The following is a 20,742-nucleotide window of genomic DNA, read 5'->3' as shown; positions in this document are numbered from 1 at the left end:
AGAAATCAATAAAAATATATATAAAAAAAGACAGGTCAAAAGGTAAGATCACATTATTGAAAGTGTTATTGTAATTAGAGTGTATTTTGGGTTGATTACTTTTGAATTAAGATTTTATTATTTACAGCTATTCTGGAGTAATCTGTACAAAGCCTTCAGTTTAATCTTCCAAAAACATGTCCTAACCTTGGAATTTTTTCAACTTTTCTTTTTCTATTTTTTTCTATAGCATTTATCACTATATGCCATATTTAATTTTTTATTAACACATTTATTACTGTTTATTGTCTATATTATCCCACTGCAATTTAAATTTCATCAGGGAGCCCAGCTGGGTGGCTCAGTGGTTGAGCATTGACTATGAACCAGGAGGTCATGGTTTGGTTCCTGATCAGGACACATGCCTGGGTTGATTTCAGAGAGGAAGAAAGAGGGAGAGAGCAACAGAAACATCAATGATGAGAAAGAATCATAGGTCAGCTGCCTCCTGCACACCCCTACTGGGGATCAAGCCCATAACCTGGGCATGTGCCCTGATCAGGAATTGAATCCGGGACCTTTCAATCTGCAGGTCAATGCTCAACCACTGAGCCAAACCAGCTAGGGCAATAAACACATATTTAAAAAATAAATTTCATCAGGGAAATTTTTTGGTCTATTTTGTTCACATTTTTTTATTGACCTAAGTACTGTGAAAACTACCTGACACATAATAGGTGCTCAATGAATATTTGTTGGCTAAATGAATTATTGGGTGATTAAAAAAAAAACCTCAATTTTCCTATGAAAGGTTAGATTTTTATATATCCCCTTTCTACAATTTCAAAAATATCTCTTTATAGGCAACCAGGAGGTTCAAGCAACTAATAAGGTATAATTATTAATATGCAGTCCATTGATTTGGTAATATAATTTCATTCTATAGAAAAATGTTCAACTTCATAGTGCTGACTTAGAAATATTCTTTCATTCATAAATACAATGACATTATAGTCTTATAGAACTAGAAAGTTTGTATTCTATTGGCATTTAGAAATAAATCATCTATTGTTTTATAATTTTGATACTCCTATTCAGTTTTTCTTTTCCTTCATTCATTCAATTTCTTTTGGTTTAATACTTATTAAAGTATAGTGCTTTGAGTTCTAGTGATAAATTGACAAATTAAATACTGTATGCTTCTTGCCTTAAAGGAGACCATGTCTAGTTGCAGAGTCAATCATGCAAGCAATGGTTAACAAAATAATAAAAGTTACTATTTTATTGTGCACTTAAATGTCACTCTGCTAGGCCTTTTATATGGGTGTAAGAAATGTTTTACTGTAAGTTTCATAACCATAGGTGAGCAACTTTTGGGTGGTTTGTGCGTGTTCCTATTTCTGTTGGAGGATTTTAGAGATATGGTCAGACATTGGTACAGTGTAGCACAGTGGCTGCAAAGTTTTTTGGCAAGTAGTTTGGTGTGAAGCCCAGGGAAAGCAAATGTATGTCATGATGAGTGATGGTAGACAAATTCATGTAGTGATTTCTCAGCTAGAATATATTGTTTATGTTTTTTTCCTTTCCTTTTTTTTTTTTTTTTTTTTGGTTAATCGTTACCCAAGGATATTTTCCCATTGATTTTTAGAGAGAATGGAAGGGAGGGGGAGAGACAGAGAGAGAGACATCGATGTGAAAGAGACACATCAATTGGTTGCCTCCCTCAAGTGCACGACCAGGCAGGGATAGAGCCTGAAACCGAGGTATGTGCCCTTGATGGGAATTGAAACTGGGACCTTTCAGTCTGAAGGCCGACACTCTATTCACTGAGCCAAACTGGCTAAGGCTGTTTTTTTTTTGTTGTTGTTGTTTTTGTTTTTGTTTTTTTTTTTTCCTTTTCAGAGCAACCAGCATGTACCTTGTCAAAAAGTATTTGAAGGATTCATGGTATCAGTTAAGCCAGGTTCCCAAAATCAGGTCAGAAAAATAGGACAATGATTATCTCTAGTGGAAAGTTGACATATTTTATAAATGTACAGTATGGTATTACTAACACAGAGCTCTATTGCTGAAACATTTACCCTTTAGACTATAAAAGCAGTGGATGTACACAGATATTATGTATTTACACACATACAAACATACAGGAAGCCTCCTTCCTCTTTAATCTTATAAAACTGAGTTTGATGGGGAGAAACCAGACAAAGAAGGAAGAGAATGGTGTAATGATGAGCAAAATGGGCCTCAGGTAACCAGCTTAGAAGACAGGGCAATTGTATATCAAGGTGTCAAACTTCACTGATGCCTAAAAGAAAATCTCTTTAAAGAAAAAGTATTTCCTTTCCCTCCACTAGGAATTTCCTTCTGGACATGTCATACAAATAGACAGGCACAGATGGAATGTTACAAAACATCTCTTGAGAGAAAACTGTCAGAGTGAAGGTGGCATTGCCTTTTATTAAGGGATGCAGTGTTTATCCTGAAAGCAACCCTCCACCAGAGGATATATTGTCACAGTTAGAACAATCTGGTCTTCTATTGGGAACACTTTGGATTGGCCAGAGAATCCAGAACATCTGGACTGCTTAGATAACCAACAGAAGAAGCCATATTTTCTACAGAAATATTGAACACTTCTAAAAAAATTGGAAGGTGTTTTGTAGTACATTCCATGGTTGAAAATAGATTTATAAAATATACTCACATAAAAATGGATTGCATTGCAATATACAAAATGGAATGCTTTGGTGAACTCCAGAATTTTGTTATTATTATAATTTCCTTCCATTAGGGTTTTAACACATTTCCTTAGTATTGAAAGCATTGGAATACATAAAATGTTTTTGGCAAAAGCTGTTTCTCTCATGAGACAACTTTTATTCAATATCTTAGTGATTCTACAGAGCTAGAGACTATTAAGACAAAAAACAATAATCAAAACATATGCTGGCTCATTTCCTTCAATGGATGTAATAGAAGAATCCATTTCTTATCTCTCTTGAATCTTTTTGATCACTCTCTGTTTTCTGAAAACATAAAAATGCTGAGGAAAATTGTGGTAAGTTTGCCACTTTCTTTTCTCATTTTGTAAAGAGACACAAGTCAAGAATTTATCAACACCTGTTTAAGTTGTTTTTCTCCCATTAACACTCTGTGAAGAAATAGGCATATTTTGGGAACTACCAATAGCAGAAACTACCATTTCTTGTTTCCTCCCAATGGAACAGTAAATGGCTCCTTAAACAATGACATAGTAAAGAATAAAGTGGGTGACATACATTTTAGTGGCCTGTGTAGCCGGGATACGTATATGAAGGGTCTGTCCTTAATAATAAATTGTCTTTACCAAAATGGCAGTAACAGAGCCCTGTTTAACAAAGAATAAGGCATTATCCTCTCATCTCACTCTGTGTACTGATTTTTGGTGGGTGAAAATTAGCAGTGGCTTGAGAAAATAATGTAGAAGTAAAAGTTTCCCCTAAAATGCAATATTTTTTTTAATATAGACAGACATAATGCAGGAACAAGATTGTATAGTCAACCAAATATATTTAACATATTTTTTTTAGATTTTAACATATTTTAAAAATGTGCAAATAACTTGATTTTATTGCAAACAGAATAATAATAGGTTTCCTGTAAGCATTTTAAAAATTTTCAGTGGCTTTACAAAAATAGATTTATTTTTTCTCACCTTTTTTCTCCGACTCTACAAAACATGCTTATTGTAAAGAATTTGAAAAATCATATAAGAATATGAAAAATAAATTAAAAATCACATGGAATCACACTGCCCTGAGACATAACCACTATTACTACTTTAGTTAAAAATTTTATGCATCTCTTAAATATATTAGGTTTTCAAGTAATCTTAACTGAGGCAAGTGATGTATATATTTAAATACTAATACTAGAAAATAGCTTATATTTTGCCTTTTACTCTGGGCAGTTTGGAATAGAATTGCCCAAGGTGGTTTACAATCTGTGTTTCTGCTAAGAGTCATGATAAACTCTTTAGCCAAATTAATTTTTCATTCACATATCTATTTATCCAACTATCAGTTATAGATGCCTGGGTCAGCAAGGCAAGTCCAGCAGGAATTTTTTAATATCACTAAGCCACTTTTCTCCATATAAATAATCATATTGGCAAGAGTTTACAAGTATTCACTGAAAAAGTAGGTTAAAACATAATCCTGTTTTAGAGAAAAGGTGGATTTCAAATTCCATTTAGTTAAATTGTGTTTTACAGATGAGGAAACTAAACTGGTATGTGAGTACTCAACAGTTGATAATTCATTTTAATAATACCAATTTTTATGTGACTACTGAGTTGCAAGTGACAGCAGTCTACTTATGAAGACAGCCAATATGGCATGTTATTTTGATATCTTTAATATATTCCTTTAAGCTATTTTCAATATTGAGATATTTACACAATATAGACAAATTTGTTTGGGGAAAATTAAAAGTGTAAACAAGCAGTTGTGATTCATTACCTTGAAACTGTGGGATAGCAACAATGAGCTTTCAAATCATACTCATTTTACATTACATACTAGAGTTCCAAACTGATTTAAGTCAGGCAATTTATGTGTGCTAGTCTTTTAAGCTTTGATAATGGCCTCTTCCATTTTAGTTTCCATGAATTTAACAAGCATTACCAGTCAGTACTTTTAACTTCACTTGCATATCTTATGGAATTGTAATTTCTATTGTGCAGTTATAAGAACTTCTCATCTAAAGATCCCAGGCAATTTTACAAACACAACTGTAAGAAAATCCCTGGAAAGAGCAACTACTTTAGTTCACTTTCAAGATTTGCAAAATGAGGTACAATGACACAAAACTCTAGAATCTGTAAAATCTGAGAAATGGGCTAATATATAATATCAGTCACCCAGGGTTTAATATGTTCTTACCGGATTCCTGCTCTGGTACTTAAGGGCAATTAGTTTACAAATGATAAAAATGAAGAACAATGGCATGAAGAGACTTCATTAGGTCACAAACAGGTGACTAGTCAAAAAATAAAACACTTTCAAGTAACTTTTGCTTTTTGTTTTGTTTTTTTCTTCACAGTTCACAGTTTCTTCTTACTCAATCCTCATTCATATCAAATTTGAATTCATGGTAAAATAATTCTTGGGTGGCTTTAAAAACTAACTACCTTTTTGTGCTTTTTGAAACATACCATTAGATATTTTGTGAAGTAGAAATAAAATCAACTTTAATAACATTTAAATGTCTACTTTTAATTTAGAGAAATAAACCTGCAGATTTATCATCCTTCATAGAACACATGCTGAAAATAGAATATGTGCCCTAAAAATAGAGACAAATAGCTAACATAGTTCTTACAGATGGCAAATGCAATTCTCAGCAATAACATCTAATACAAGTTACCATAGTAATTTATTGGAAATCAACACATTTTTCCCTACTGTATGACCTGAGAGAGTAGTTAGCAGTTTTTATCTGTCATGTGTAATTTCTCACTTACTGACCTGATTGTCAAAGTTCGATATCCAGAAACTTCTTATTAAAAGTTATACCTTGCATTTCATGACCCAGTTGTGCCATTTCTCAACTGACTTCAGGAATTCACAATCATAAAAATGCACAGCCATCTCCCTCTTCCAAATAATGTTGCTTTAATGCCCCAGGATGGTGGTAGACATCCCTCAGGCAGCAGTGACTCAACTTCTAAGGACACCTAACCCAGTGCTTGGCCCATACCTGGCACTAAAAGTATATTTGGTGAATGGGAATGATTTGTTGCTTTTCATACAACAACATTATATGAATCATCACTAAGCAGCCTACAGTGGGTTGAGATTTTGAGCAGCTTATGAAACATCATCAGTCAATAAGTTGTTTTGACCTAAAATGAAGGTAGTTTTGAGTGAGAAGGCTAAAAGGCTAATACCAATGTAACCCTGATATTTGAGGGGGAAAGCAATCTGAATCTGTGCCAGCAAACCCAGTGTACATTCTTGATAACCTATAATTAAATAATTGCCCCTTTCTACACAAACTGATCTTGCAAGACCTGTTACCTAAATGCTCACATTTTACAGAGGCCATAAACCATGACACAGCCCCTGAAAGAGGGGTTATCAGCGCTGGTGCCAGGCCAGGCTCTTAGATATGGTCTCAAGACCCCCAACACATGGGGCTTTTTGCAAAGCCTGTGAAAGGTCCGGAAGTATAATCCATATTTGGGGGACAAAGACACCAAAAGGGGATAAAAGAGGGGCTTCCACCATATTGGTTTGCTCAGAATTTGAGAGGCAACCTCCTCTGAGTCCACTGGCATAATAAAGCTGTGTAACTCCATTTCTTTAAGTATTGCTTGGTTTTTCTCCGGTTTTCTATAACATGAGAAGAAATAATAAGTGGTGTGTTTGGCCATGAATATGCTATCCTGCCTGATATCTGATCACATATATGAAAATGTGTGCTAGATGGTATTGGTGGGCTTATTTCAAATACCTTAAACTGAATTATTATTTTTCAAACTGTCTGTCATTTTCCAACACAAAGATGTGAGTTCCAGTGGATTCCCTCTATCCTCACCTTAGGTTTACTTGTGTTTTATAACTTCTGTTATTAGATGCTAGATAGATGAGAGGTGGAGGAAAGTTGAAAAGGGGGAAGCAACTATAGTTAATAATATTATGATAAGTTTACATGGTCACAGATAATAGAATCAGTAGGGAGATCACACTGTAAGGTATAAAAATTGTGGACAAAAAGGGGCCACATGCTAACCTGACTAACTCAGCAAAGGCCTGCGTGGTGGCCTTGCAAACTCAAGAGATGTACAGTAACCACAAAGGATGGTCTGAAATTAAAACCTTTAATTAAAAAGCAGTTTATAGTGGGTAGTCATGTCCTAGGCCAGTATCCTCCCTGACAAAGATCAATTTCCATCTTTACTGAGTCTATTGTCTTTTTGCACCTAAGATAACATACCTGTGGAATGTCAGGGCAACTTGTAACTTCCCTTTTTCCAGACCCCTCAGGGCACAGATCTGGCACAGATTCCCTCATTGTTATTATTACCATGTTAATTGTTTACTGTTAACTATCCTAACCCACTTATGTAAAAGAAGCATGTGTTTATCATTTTACTTTTTATCCAATCCCAGCCGTTTCCCCACTTTGCTTTCTCCCTCCTCTCTAATCTATCACCAATGGATTTCATGTAACAAACTTACATCTCCTCCTTTGATGGTGATGTATAAAACAAGGTTCAAAGCTGCCATTCTCAGGAGCACTATCTCAATACATTGATATTCTGCTTCCTAGAAATTGTCTACAGTTTGGCTTAAATAAACTCCCAAAAATTCTTTACAGGTTTGAATGTTGTTGTTTTTTATGTTAACAAAATGTTGAATCATTATATTGCACACCTGAAACTAACATGACCAATATAAGATTGTATGCCAACTATACTTTAAAAAATAAAAATAAATTGAACTTTTGAACACAAAGTAACTATTTATACGGTGGTATTACTGTGTTATTTTTTTCTTTGTCTGCTTGCTGTCATACCGTTGATTAATAATATGTGGCAGTGCCTCTCTCATACCATGCCTGCTCTTCCTTACTATACATAATTGAAATTTAGCTGAATATAAATATTCAAAACAGGAAATTAGCAGTATTTACTGCCCATCATATATCTTGTTCCTCCTTGGTAATTGCTATTTGCATAGCCTAAAATATATGTCCATATATATGTTGTTGAGACATTTCTAAGTGGATTTCCTTTTTTATTTTTTAAAATATATTTTTATTGATTTCACAGCAGAAAGGAGAGGGAGAGATAGAAACATCAATGATGAGAGAGGATCATTGATGGGCTGCCTCCTGAACACTCCCTACTGGAGGATCGAGTCCGCAACCCAAGCATGTGCCCTGACCAGGAATCGAACTGTGATCTCCTGGTTCATAGGTTGATGCTCAACTACTGGGCCACACTGGCCGGGAAGATTTCCTTTTTAAAAAAAGAGAATTATATAAGAACTATGTCCAACAATGAGAGCTCTTTATTTAAAAGGTTAATTATTTAATACTTGAAGAGAGTGCCCCCTCAGACATCTCTCTGAGTAGCAAAGGTGTTCTATAAAGCACAATTTCTTTGAATACATGGGACAAGTAACCTCATTAAGAGTATGAGGGCAATGTTCAAGTATGTTCAAAAGTGTTGACCATCTAAGAAGAATGAGGCAATTAGTTGAAATTAGTCCCAGTGACTGTTTTTACTCCTCCCTCTTTCATTTCTCTGTCATGGAAACAGTGAACTCAAGAGAGCTAGCTGCTCTTTACCTATAAGATACTGTCAAGTTTATTAGAAGATCTATTGTCCAGGCAAAGACCTTGGTATGCCAATTGTGGTCCACAGACCAACACCGTCAGCATAAATAAGGAACTTGTTTAAAATTAAAGTCTTGAGACTCACCCTGGACTTTGAATTTGAATGCCTTTTTAACCAACTCCATAGGTGATTTGAGTATGCTGAAAAGATTGCAGTAACAACAAAAAGACTGTGAAGCAATGCTCTAGTAACTTCTGGTTGACTCTCCAAGACTGGAAACACAAGGAACCTGTTCATCATTTCCCATGGCATAACAAACACCCATTCTCTTGAACTTCCAATGACATCTGATAGAATCTTGGAGGTTTTTCGGGATTAAAATATTCATACTTCTGCTATCCATACTATAGGTCACTGGTTCTCAACTGGTGACAATGTTGTCCCCTGGGGACATTTAGCAATCTTTGAAGATAATATTTGTCACAACTGGGAAATGTAATTTTGGCATCTAATGGGTAGAGGTCAGGAATGCTGCTAAACATTCTACAATGTGTAGGACAAGACATTGAATCACCCCACAACAAAGAATCACCTGGCCCAAAATGTCAATAGTGACAAGATTGAGAAATCTTGCTTCAAAGTTCATATTACTCAGAATACACTTAATCATCCCACTCATCGAAGTGGTTATGTTTAATAAAACATATAATAAGAAGTACAAGTTAAAGATCTTTATCAAGAATTTACATTTAGTTGAGAAAACAAGTGAAAAATACAATAGAGCAAATAAAGCACTTCCAACGGCTATGCCCATGTATAATTAAATACTAAGAGCTTTGGCCCACTGGATTAGTTCACCAAGAATGATAAAAACTGAAGGGCTTATCATTCTTAGATCCCAATATTGGTTTTTTCCAGGCTCATCCCCTTGTTAATTGTTAATTATGAAATAAACTAATTATCAGTGACCAGTGGTTCTTTTTTCCTAACAAAGATGCTGCTTGGATATTTTAGTTCACACTGAATAAAACTGAATTACCAAAATTACTAAAATGCAAAACTATGCTACATAATAAATCTCCATGCTGTAGTTGATTAAAAAAAAACACAAAACTACAATCAACAGACCTTTGAAAAGATATCCCAGTGTAGAGGTAAAAAATAAGTTGGAGTTAAGCTCACTTAAATCATATATTGCATGTCTAAGGAAATAGCTGACAACTTTAGTTTTCATGCCTGTAAGTTTGGTGGCAATCAAATAACCATGTTGGAATGTCCATATCAAGAAACTGAATGTATAAAATCACTAGTAGTGGACGGTGTGTGCTCCTGGATTCAACATAGCCTCCAGGTGTTCTTCTTGGTGGTTTTTGTTTTGGCATTTAGTTAACAAGAACAAAAGTTTGGGTCAGCTGTTTAGATGTCTTCTACAATTGGAGAACAGAGAAGTAAGAAAACTGCTATAGGATAGAAGAAAATTTTGAATGCAAAATGTCTGATCTCATCCAAGGAGATAATTTATTAAACCTGATGGCTCTGATTTGCAGATGCTGCAGCAACATAACTTAAGTTCCTTAATATTTTGGCACTGCATAAGCTATAAAGGGGAGCAGAATATACCATCCAAAAATATGCCTTTTTGGCATAAGGGTTATTTTAGGCTGATTATTTTTAAGAAACAGCAGACACAGGAAAAGCTCTGAAAATCAAGAAATTACTCTTTTATAAGAGACATTTACAGTTATAAGAAAACTTTAATTTGTAAGGGTTTCTCCCTCTCTATCAGAAAGAGAAACATGACTTTAAATTTCTAGAAACGCTTATCACTGGAGAAGGCAATAATTTGTTTACATAACAACCTTACCCTCTTTGTTTACTGTGCTTTTCCTGCTAATCTCCCATAATGCGCCCCTTTCCCCAACATCGTATTTGGTTTTTAGCTTGAAGGTATTTAAGTTGGTGGCTGGGGTCATTCAGTTACTCAGTATCCTCCCTGTATATAGGAGGTTTACACGCTATTGAAATTCTGTATCTTTTTTTCCTGTTAATCTGGTTTCTTATTACAGGGGGTATCTCAGCCAACAACCTAGAAGGGTAATGGGAAAATTATTTTGTCTCCCCCACAGCAATGACTGAATGAGTATTTCCTGGATGCCTATTCAGTTTTTAATGTGTCATTGTCTTTCTAGGAAGATGCCACCATATAGATGCTGAGAAGGTTTTGATATCTAGGAAAAGTTTGGCTTTCCCATTTTCTAAAACCAGTGGTTAAATATGTCAAAGATGAGTCCTGAGAGAGGTTTAAATAGTTCTTTGGTCTTATTGTATCTCTCAGTAAATAAATGCACTAGGTAAATACTAATAAGGATAGGAGTACATATTACAAAAAAGATTCATTAGAAGAAGGGATAAGGAGTCCACCTGGTCTAAATTCATCCGGCTTTAAAACAATTCATTCTAAATGATGTGCATGTTAATTACATTACTAAAGATATTCTGAGGACTAGGGAGTTTATTGAACAACTCTAATTCCTATTGATTACTTTCTTTGGAGGGAGAAAGACTATGTGTGTGCAAGAATTAAAATGAGTTTGAGAGGGAATAGAGAAAATCTAGATGTTTATCATGATTAACTAGTGCTAGTCTCTTAGATAGATAATTTGCTAATTCCCAAACTACATCATGATGAATGAACTGCCATATTATTTTAATCAGTGTATTTAAACATAACTAGTCAGAATAGGATTGATAATGAACATCCCCTTAATTGGACAAGAGTCAAACATTCCCTACAAGCACAATATTAGGAATGCTTAATATCAATGAAATTTAAAAAGTAGATGATAGCCCTAATAGGTTTGGCTCAGTGGATAGAACGTCAGCCTGCAGACTGAAGGGTCCCAGGCTCGATTCTGGTCAAGGGCACGCACCTTGGTTGTGGGCACATCCCCAGTAGGGGGTGTACAGAAGGCAGCTAATTGATGTTTCTCTCTCATCGATGTTTCTAACTCTCTATCCCCCTCCCTTCCTTTCTGTAAAAAATCAATAAAATATTTTTAAAAAGTAGATGATAGCATTCCAAAGTATATTGGTTCTTATTTCCCATTCATTTAATGTTATCAGTGCCAGACATATAGTAGGCTCTTATAATTATCATTAACTGCATAAATAAATGAGTGAAGATCTCCTTTAGGACAGTATACTCAAATTAAAGTAAATCTATTATAAGGTAAAATATAGACTCAAAGTGAATACAATTGCTGAAAGTAAAGCTGACCAATTTAATGAAAGATAAATTAGATTTGAGGGCTTTTTAAATATATTTATTGATTTTTTACAGAGAGGAAGGGAGAGGGATAGAGAGTTAGAAACATCGATGAGAGAGAAACATCAACCAGCTGCCTCCTGCACACCTCCCACTGGGGATGTGCCCGCAACCAAGGTACATGCCCTTGACCGGAATCGAACCTGGGACCTTTCAGTCTGCAGGCTGACGCTCTATCCACTGAGCCAAACCGGTTTGGTGATTTGAGGGCTTTTTAAATGAAACACATTATTGCTGCATCCTAAATTTCCCAGAATATCATGTAGTTGGAGCAGAGAAATTGTGTATTACCTGCTAATATTTTTGGGTGATAAACATGTGTCAGATATCGTGATTTGTATTGACACATTTGAGTTTATTTAATCCTTAGAGCTTCTCTACATGGAAGTCATTATCATCATCATCATCATCATCATCATCATCACCATTTTATAGAAGAGAAATTTGAAGCTCTCAGAAATTAAGTTATTTGCCTAAGACAGCACAGCTAGTTGGGTTTTAAATGGATAACCTTGCTCCAGAGTTCATACTCTTATACCATTAAACTGCTTTGCTCCCAATAATAATGATGTCCACACTTTGAGGTCAGCCACAATTAGAGTATGGACCCAAACCACAGAGAACGCAGAAGAAATTTATGACTGGCTGATGGGTGCAAGAGCAGCCAGGCCTGAGGCCAGAGCCAGTCCTACTGGGTATTGTCAAGAAGGGTGAAATTTGCCCTTTGCCCCTCTTGAGTTCTTATGGATAGATTAATAATAAAATTGACACAAGACCAGATTAAGAGGAGAAAAGCCAATTTAATATGTGTGCATGGGAAATAATAAATGATGCTCAAGATAACATAATAATGTTGACAGAAATGATTGCAGTGGGCACCTTTTTATATTTTTTAGACTAAGATAATAAACGTCTGAGGAATTGACAGGACAAAAAAATGTTAGTGTTCATTAGTCAGAAATCTAAGCAAGGTTTGAGCTTGGGTAGTAAATTAATAAGGAGGCAACAAGGTTTGTATATGTGAGCTTTTTGTTCTGGATTCCTTAACTCTAGTGATAAGGGTGTCTTTCTTAGCCTTCACATGCAGGGTGGGTACTATTCACATGGGAGATTCATCTCCTGCTTTAAGAGGGGGCAGAGAAAGAGAGAGGCCAGAGTTTTCTTGCATTGGAAGTTTCTTAAGTGACTTTAATTCAAAGTAATCAATATGTCATTATGGGATATTTTGGGTTGGCCTACTCTGAACCCCAACAGTTTCCATCTGGAGAATTGCTTGTGTCAGGGAAATGGAAATTGTAAAAATGGAGGGAATTGGAAAGCTCAGGGTTTAGGAGGGAAACTGAAGGTCAGTGTTTGATGCAAGTCAAGTCAGGCCCCTGCAATTAGAAACCGAAGCAAGCGCATCTGGGGAAAATATTCAGAGACTCATATATGGAACTCAGTCATGTATGAACAATAGTGGGACAAAGTAGTGAATGTATCAACTGTGCTTTGGTTCTTTGTAAAGCAAGGGTCTAATTCTCAAGCTTCTCAGGCCGGGGACTGGAGTGAGGAATAAGGGGCAGGACAATCAAAGACTAATATAGTCCAATGGCCCTTGAGTCTTCATTTTTTGTCTCTCTTTCATTGTATCTAGTTCTCTGTATAGTATGTGAAATATTTCTATATTGAATGTCTGACATAATCTTAACTGTCTAAATGTCTTTCCTGTCTGCAGAAATAAACAACTTGAATATTCTCAAGCAAGGTTTTCTATGGTCCAATTCTCTGTAAAATTTCAGCCAGTTTTTGTGGAACTAAGCTTTTTTATTTTTTTTCTAGATAATAGGCTGGTCCAGAATCTAGCCCAGCTCAGGTATAGCTGAATTATTTATTGCGGTATCCTCTTGGCATTTAGGAAGACTCATTTCATACGTGTGAATAAAATCTCCAAGAATCCATACCACCCACTGGAAAGCTCTAATGTCACTTTTATTAGATCAACAATATTGAAGAAAAAGTAACAGTGGAGGAAAAAATGCTTAGGTAACTTTGGCAAAGGTGTGCCCTGGCAAGTTCACCTGTCAGAACTGATAATTTGTGGCTTGAAAAAAATCTGTGTTCTTCAAATGCTTTAACATACCTCTCTAGGGAGGTTTTAAATAGAAAGACTTTGAAGGCCTGTATGATAAGTTAAGGGATTTATGAATCAATGGTAGTAAAATATGATTAATAGTGACAGTTTCCAGTTCCTTCTCTCAGCTTTAGTCTTGTGAGTAATATAGCAACTCATCTGATAATTCACCTAATTGCTAGCAAGACAGCAATTTGACTCTTTCAGGGACACTGGTGATCAAAACCCCAAACTATTAGCTTACATGCTCTGTGTGTGCCCGAACCTTTTGAAACTTGCAGAGCTGGTGAACTTGCAGTTATGCCATATGTTAACCAACATCATCTCTTTTTTCCACAAATAGTTGGGATAGATCATTCTGATACTGTTGCAATAAACCTGGTTATGAATAAGAGGAAAGGAGCAAAGGGAAGACCAAATTTTATAGACATGACATCTGTGCAGCTTTGCCAGGAAGCTGCAGTTTAGACGCATGCCCAGAAAAGTCTGGGTGAAATAGGGAAGGTACTTATCTGTCAGTCACACCTTGGATCAGGTCATTGGCCAGAGTAGGCTTGGCCAATGCAAGTGGGAAGATTTCAGATACTTAAGCTCCTAAACAAAGGAGTTCTCCCTCTTGCTCTCTTGGGACTCTTGTAACTCTTGTTGCAAGGGGTGTGCCCTCCTGGCTCCCCTAAATTCTTCCATATGGCTCATAGCCATGTGGATCCCACATACAATGGACTGATGGACTGTAACTAGCCTGATGCTAACCCAGACCCAGCTCTACCATGGAACGGACACTCTGGACATTGGCCTTGCTTCTACCTCTGCTTAATCCCCAGCTGCACATCTCCCAGGACTGGATTAAGGAAAATGGGACTTTGCCATCTGAGGGATGGATGTAACTCTATAAAAATAAAGCTTTCTACTACATCCCATCCTCCCATGGGGGCCTCCAGAAATGCTTATCCCAGTGGTACACCATGAACTCCACTCCCACCAGCAATAGTGGAAGACCATCCATGCATTTCTCTGATAATTCCACACAAGTATAAATCTCTCAAGGGTAGGATATTGGATGTGTTGTTGCCTTTGTGAATTGATGACTCAGTTGTAGTTCCCTTAGAATGAAGGCACAGTGAGGGCCAGTGTGGCTCAGTGCCCGGTTGTGGGCTTGATCCCTGGTGGGGGTGCTCAGGAGTCAGCTCATTGATGATTCTCGCTCATCACTCATGTTTCTATCTCTTTTTCTCTCTCTCTCCCTTTCTCTCTGAAATCAATACAATATTTTTTTTTTAAAGAAGGCACTCACTAACTTTAAGAGGGACTTTTAGAATATGTGACCTTGGAAGATTCTTTTTGGTTTCTTAATGCTTTTATCTTACTAAGAATAAAATGCTGTTGGTATAAATAGAAATTTATATTAAATTTATATTAAATTTCTATTTATACCAACCATTGTGGAAGATATAAATCATTGTGGAAGATAAAACTATTGAAAGGTTCTCTAACATTGGCCACAATTTTCCTCTTTACGTTTAGATAGTTAGACATTATTGTGTAAGTTTTTTTCAGTTTCCTTGATTCTTCAACCATTTATTTTTGTGGTACTGGAAGTTTTTCTGGCTATGGGCAACTTGACCTTAGGTCACACATGTTAAAAATAGCCTTGGGTGTTTAACCCTTCTTGGCTGTGTGCCTGTTTATAAGAACAGAACTTTAATAGTTGTATCCTCCTTAGATACATTTCATTTTTCTTCCTCTCTCCTTAATTATAACACTTAACTGTCACTCCTGCCTTGTCCCAAAATGAAATATATGTAGTCTAAGTAAACATATTTTTATTTGTGCCCTACATATTCTCTCTACTACTTCCCTTATTGGGGAATAATTTAGACTCTTTGATTAAAGCATATTGAAGAGAATGGCCAGGATGGTGAAAGTATTTTATGCACACAAAGGAAGAGTGAATAAGACTATAGAAGTTGAATCTAGGGAAGTAAAGATCCAGTATGATCATGGTGACTGTCATCAAACTTTTTAAAGGGCTGTTTTGGGAAAGATAGATTAAAAGTCTAGAACTGCGGTCAAGGGGCAGACAGTGAAATAGGGATGCTTATCTAATAGTAAGGTTTTCCAAAGATAGAATTGACTTACTTGAGAAGGAATATGATCCAGTATAAGCTATTAGATAACTTGGGAAGATGTTGTGGAGTAGTTCAATTACATAACATTTAAGTTGTTTCCAACCCTGACAAGCAATTTCTATTCTTTTACATATATATTTCTACTCTAAATTCCTCCATTGACTAAATACATATGTTGGCTAGAGAAAGAAACAATCATATTGCTAAATGATGTTTACCTTTCCCTTACTCACATTCTCCCAAAGTAGAGTATTTTAATACTGTGGTCACCTTGACAACAGAGGTGTCTGTTTTAATAGTTTTAAGTAACATTATTCAAAGGGATTCTATTGCCCAATAAACTGGGGGATATAGTCTTTAATGTTCTTTTTCTTCTCAAACCTCAAAGGGTCTAGGATTAAACATATACTTTGAATTTAAAATCATTGTAAATTTGCTGAGTAGGAGAACATCAAGTGTAATTGTTGCAAAAATTAGAGAGTTTTCACTTAGCATAATATGGAAAAATATTTCTCTCTTGTATATGAAAAATTCACCAATTAAAAGGCATGGATCAAATTTTATAATTATTACTAATTTCAAACAATTTAATATATATTTATATATATTTTAACCTTGTGCATAAGGCATTGGGGCTGTTGTGGGATCAGATTTAGTGAGGCAGATGTTGCAATCATCCACAACCTATCTTACTTGATCATTGTTAATAAATTATAGTTGAATAATAATTCATTAATGCACAATGAATGAATCATTATTAATCATGGGATGATACTGCACATGTAAAAGTCATCCAAAGCAGAAAAATATCAATAAGTAATACAATAGGGAATCCATAGGACATCTTTTTACACTAAAGGAATAATCCTCTAATAGGGAACACAATCTTGGATTTAAAACTACTTCAGTTATTTTTCATTGATTTGCTTCTTTCTAACACTAATAAGTTATATTTAACTAAATACTTCCTCTGTATATGCTTTATGCCTAATTCTTTAATTCTTGTCTTCTTTCATCCTTAAAACACACTGAAGAGTTGACACATATCAGGAAACTGAAGCACAGGGAAGTTAGAGACCATGCCCAAGGTTATACAGTTGGTAGTAAAGCAAAGCAATAAATCTAAATTTGACTCTAGAGTCTGAGCTAGTCACCCATCTACTGTGTTATCTGCCTTGATAAACCAAATGCTAATGTGATTATTTTATTTAGAATAAATTTATGTAGAAAAACAATTTTTTTCTGGTTCCCACTTATTTCCCTCTCATTATATGTTCAGTTGACCACTCAAGCTTAGAAGGTGATACTCACCCCGTTTGTGAAGGAGAATGCTGGCATGCCGACGTCCATTTCCATTTTCAACATAACAAGAGTAATTTCCCAAGTCACCTTCTTGTACAGAATCCACAATTAATGAGATGGAAACTTCCTGTTCCCCAAGATGCTCCTTGAGAATTCTAAAATATAAAGCAAAACGAAACAAAAAACCCCACACAAACATACACATACACGACAAAAAAAAATATAGATGAATCTAAATCTGATGTGAAAATACCTACAGCATCTTTACTTCAAATTTGGCTATGGATTTATGCTATCTTAATAAAATCATATCGTGCCCTTCTCATTTCTAATGAGTATGTTTGTCTTTATAGATGTTAATGAAGTTGCAGTTCATTATCTCTCTTAACAGGACAATTGCACTGTCATAATAAAGAGGTGAGAGAGACCTTGAAGAAAAGTTTAGGAATTGCTTTCCCTTTAAGAAGAAATCCGATGTAAAAGTGAGATAGATATTCTAATGTCTTAGGCTAGAGGACTAATTGTATACAGGTTAATCAAAAAAAGGAAGAACAGAAAAATTCTGAGTTACTTTGACATTTCAGTTAAAACTTCCAACCTGGCCTTTTTTAAAATGATACAAATCAATTGTCTGTTTTTAAAGAAATATGAAATTATAAACATGTAGACAAAGTATTCTGATGAAGTGCTTAATTGTGACATTTAAAATTAATGGTAAATGTTCACTAATCTCACTGTCAAAGATTTTAGCAATCTTTCTGAGCAAATGGAACATTTCAGAGTTGAAGCTCCCTTTCCCTGCTCAGAAAGTTTCAACCTCCTCTACCTTCCCATCTGTCTGGTAACTCATCTCTGCACAACACTTTCTAATGCAGAATTTAAGAATAATACCTTTCTAGAACATTCCCTGGCCACCCACAAAAAGGGAAAGGGGGAACATTAGGAGATTTGTTGTTCTTTAACGTTAGCATTTCAAAGTGTATGAGTAATGATAAATGGCAGAGGAACACTTTAGTACATATTGGAGGATTGCCCATCTGGGCATTTCAGAACGCAGTTGGAGTATAAGATTCTTGTATAGTTGTTGCCAGGAAAAAAATCCTAGTAGAAATAACCTTATATGATGGTTTTATGTGTTTTTATATTTTATTGAAAAACTTTTTCCTTTATACCTTTGATCAAGTTTAAAAGTCCTTGTTATTAAAAGTGTCCTCTTCCAAGAAGAGGAATCTTTGATAAAATGCTCATGTACTCCCAGAAGTTGTGACCTTTAGATGGGAGAGTGTTTACAAATGATCAGCATTTGGATTTAGTCATAACTTAATTATTATTACTATCCTTGCTTCTGTTCATTATGATTAAAAATCAGTATCTATGGTCCTGACCTGTATGGCTCAGTTGGTTGGAGCTTTGTCCCATACACCAAGAGGTGTCAGGTTTGATTCCAGGTCTGGTCACATACCCAGGTTGCAAGTTTGATCCTGGGTCGAGGCGTGTGCCAGAGGCAACTGAGGTTTCTCTCTCACATTGATGTTTCTCTCCCTCTCTCTCCTCTTCTTTTCTCTAAGATCAATAAAAAATGAGTATCTATGCCCAAGCATAATTTTAGTCATAACTGAATACCTCAATACTTAAAGGTAAATGAACAAATAAATTGTTTTTTAAAAGAGGCTTAAGAATTATGTCCTCAAATAGATGGTATTTTGAGTGTTTATTCTCTTCTCTATCATTCCCACTATATTCATATTTAGACCTTAAAGTAAGACTAAAAAGGTAATTAAAACATTTTATGTATCCTTTATCATTCCTACCAAGTGCTTTATAGTCTACTTGATGTCTCAAATATGAAAACATATAAAGGAAATGACAGAAATTGTGTTTGGTTGAGTCCTTTTATCTTGTTAGTATTTCCTCTTAACAATTAAAAAAAGAGCTCTAACAAACAAAAGGCACAATATCACATTTTCTATATTCAACTGTGTTTTGGTCTGTTTCACATTCAGTTCACTCCTCAATGAAAAACTCCTTTTTATTTCTCTTAAATTATTTACAAATGGCATTCATGTTTTACAATTCCATAGTTTCTTAACAGTGTTTTGCCTTTTTGCCAGTATATGTTATAATGTTGTCATTATAATAGTAAAACAAAACAAAACAAAACTTCTTTCCTTTTTAGCTTACTTTCTTGACTAACAGAGTAAATGTTAATCTTGACTATAAGGTAAAAGAAAAAAAATATTTTACCTAATGTCACTTTCCCAAACTCGATTTTCATCCAGATCTTCAATAAACTTTTCTCCTTTCATCCAATAAATTAAAGGACTGACATCTCCACTGTACCCAAAGAAAGCTCTGCAGGTTAGATTAGCTGAGTCTCCTGTCAAGAGAAGTGATAGACATGTTATAAAACTATCTGTACACTCTTATTTTAGACAAGCTAGAAGGTAACATTTTAATCACTTTATTGATTTAATGAAAAATATTTTTAAATAGTATATTTTCAGGTATTTTCAACCTTTGTCAAATTTATAAAATGTGTGCTTATAACAGCTTTTTATTATTTATTTTAAAAAATCATTTTAGAGAGGAAGGAAGAGGGAAAGAGAGACAAAAACATCAATGATGAGAGAGAATCATTGATCTGCTGCCTCCTGCACATCCCTACGTGGAATGAGCCGGCAACCTGGGCAATGTGCCCTGTCCAGGAATCAAACCGTGACCTCCTGGTTCATAGATTGATGCTCAACCCCTGCAACACAGCAACTGGGCTTAACAGATTTTTAATGAGATGACAGTGACTCAAGAACTTGTAAATAAGACTGGTCAGCTATTTTATAGAAGGTTCTTCCATATAGGTTTGCTTGATATTTTCATATGATTAGATTGAGGCTATAAATTATTGGGGAAGTACCACAGATGTGATGTCAGTCAGTCACTCTGTCATCTGCTCCCATAGCTCTCAGAACATACGTATATTTATCATAATACATTCCTTACAACATTTGTGCTGTTTGCAGGTCTAATCCAGCAACTAGAGTGTTCATTCCCCAAAGGTAGAAATTAAATCTGTATTTACCTTTATATATTACCAGGGCACATTACCCTATCTTAAATAGAGTAGTAACTCATTAAATAATTTCAAGTCACTTAATAACATGCCTAATATCTTTCAAACTTGCATTTTCCACGGCTTACTTTTATAAAAGCTACATTAATTAAAGGTACCATGTCTGCAACTTATCTCATAGGCCAAGTCCATCTTATAAACTAGCCTTCAATATTGCATATGCAGAGCCTCCTCATTCAGATTTTATTTCACTTGCAGGCTGGAGCCAGTTCATACCAGCTTGTGAGAGTCCATTATTACATTTTCAGAAAATTCGGTAAGCAGGTTGTTAAACACAGTAATTATTTGAAATTAAATTATAGAAGCTTACAATTAAAATACCATATTAAAAACAAAGGCTAATAGATACTCAAAACTCCCTAATTATTTTGCTACATTATTCATCTATAGTATCCATATGGCTGAAATATTGTATAATAGTGTACTACTGCACATCTCGCC

The 20,742-nt window shown here is 35.2% G+C and overlaps 1 protein-coding gene across 1 annotated transcript in view; it reads right to left on the bottom strand.

The window, feature by feature from the left end:
• Positions 1-20,742, bottom strand: part of IL1RAPL1 (interleukin 1 receptor accessory protein like 1) — a gene marked incomplete at its 3' end in the record, with an annotated part of 1,430,596 nt that overhangs the window by 25,955 nt on the left and 1,383,899 nt on the right. The window contains exons 7-8 of the mRNA XM_081115397.1: positions 19,419-19,551; positions 17,184-17,329 (exon numbers count right to left, since the gene is read on the bottom strand). Of these exons, the coding sequence (XP_080971523.1) occupies positions 17,184-17,329; positions 19,419-19,551 (279 nt within the window). The remainder of the gene's footprint in view (positions 1-17,183; positions 17,330-19,418; positions 19,552-20,742) is intronic.

The sequence above is a fragment of the Myotis nattereri genome (genome assembly GCF_964212035.1).
Source record: "Myotis nattereri genome assembly, chromosome: X".
Classification (NCBI taxonomy): Eukaryota; Metazoa; Chordata; class Mammalia; order Chiroptera; family Vespertilionidae; genus Myotis; species Myotis nattereri.
This window is presented reverse-complemented; position numbering and strand designations above follow the sequence as displayed.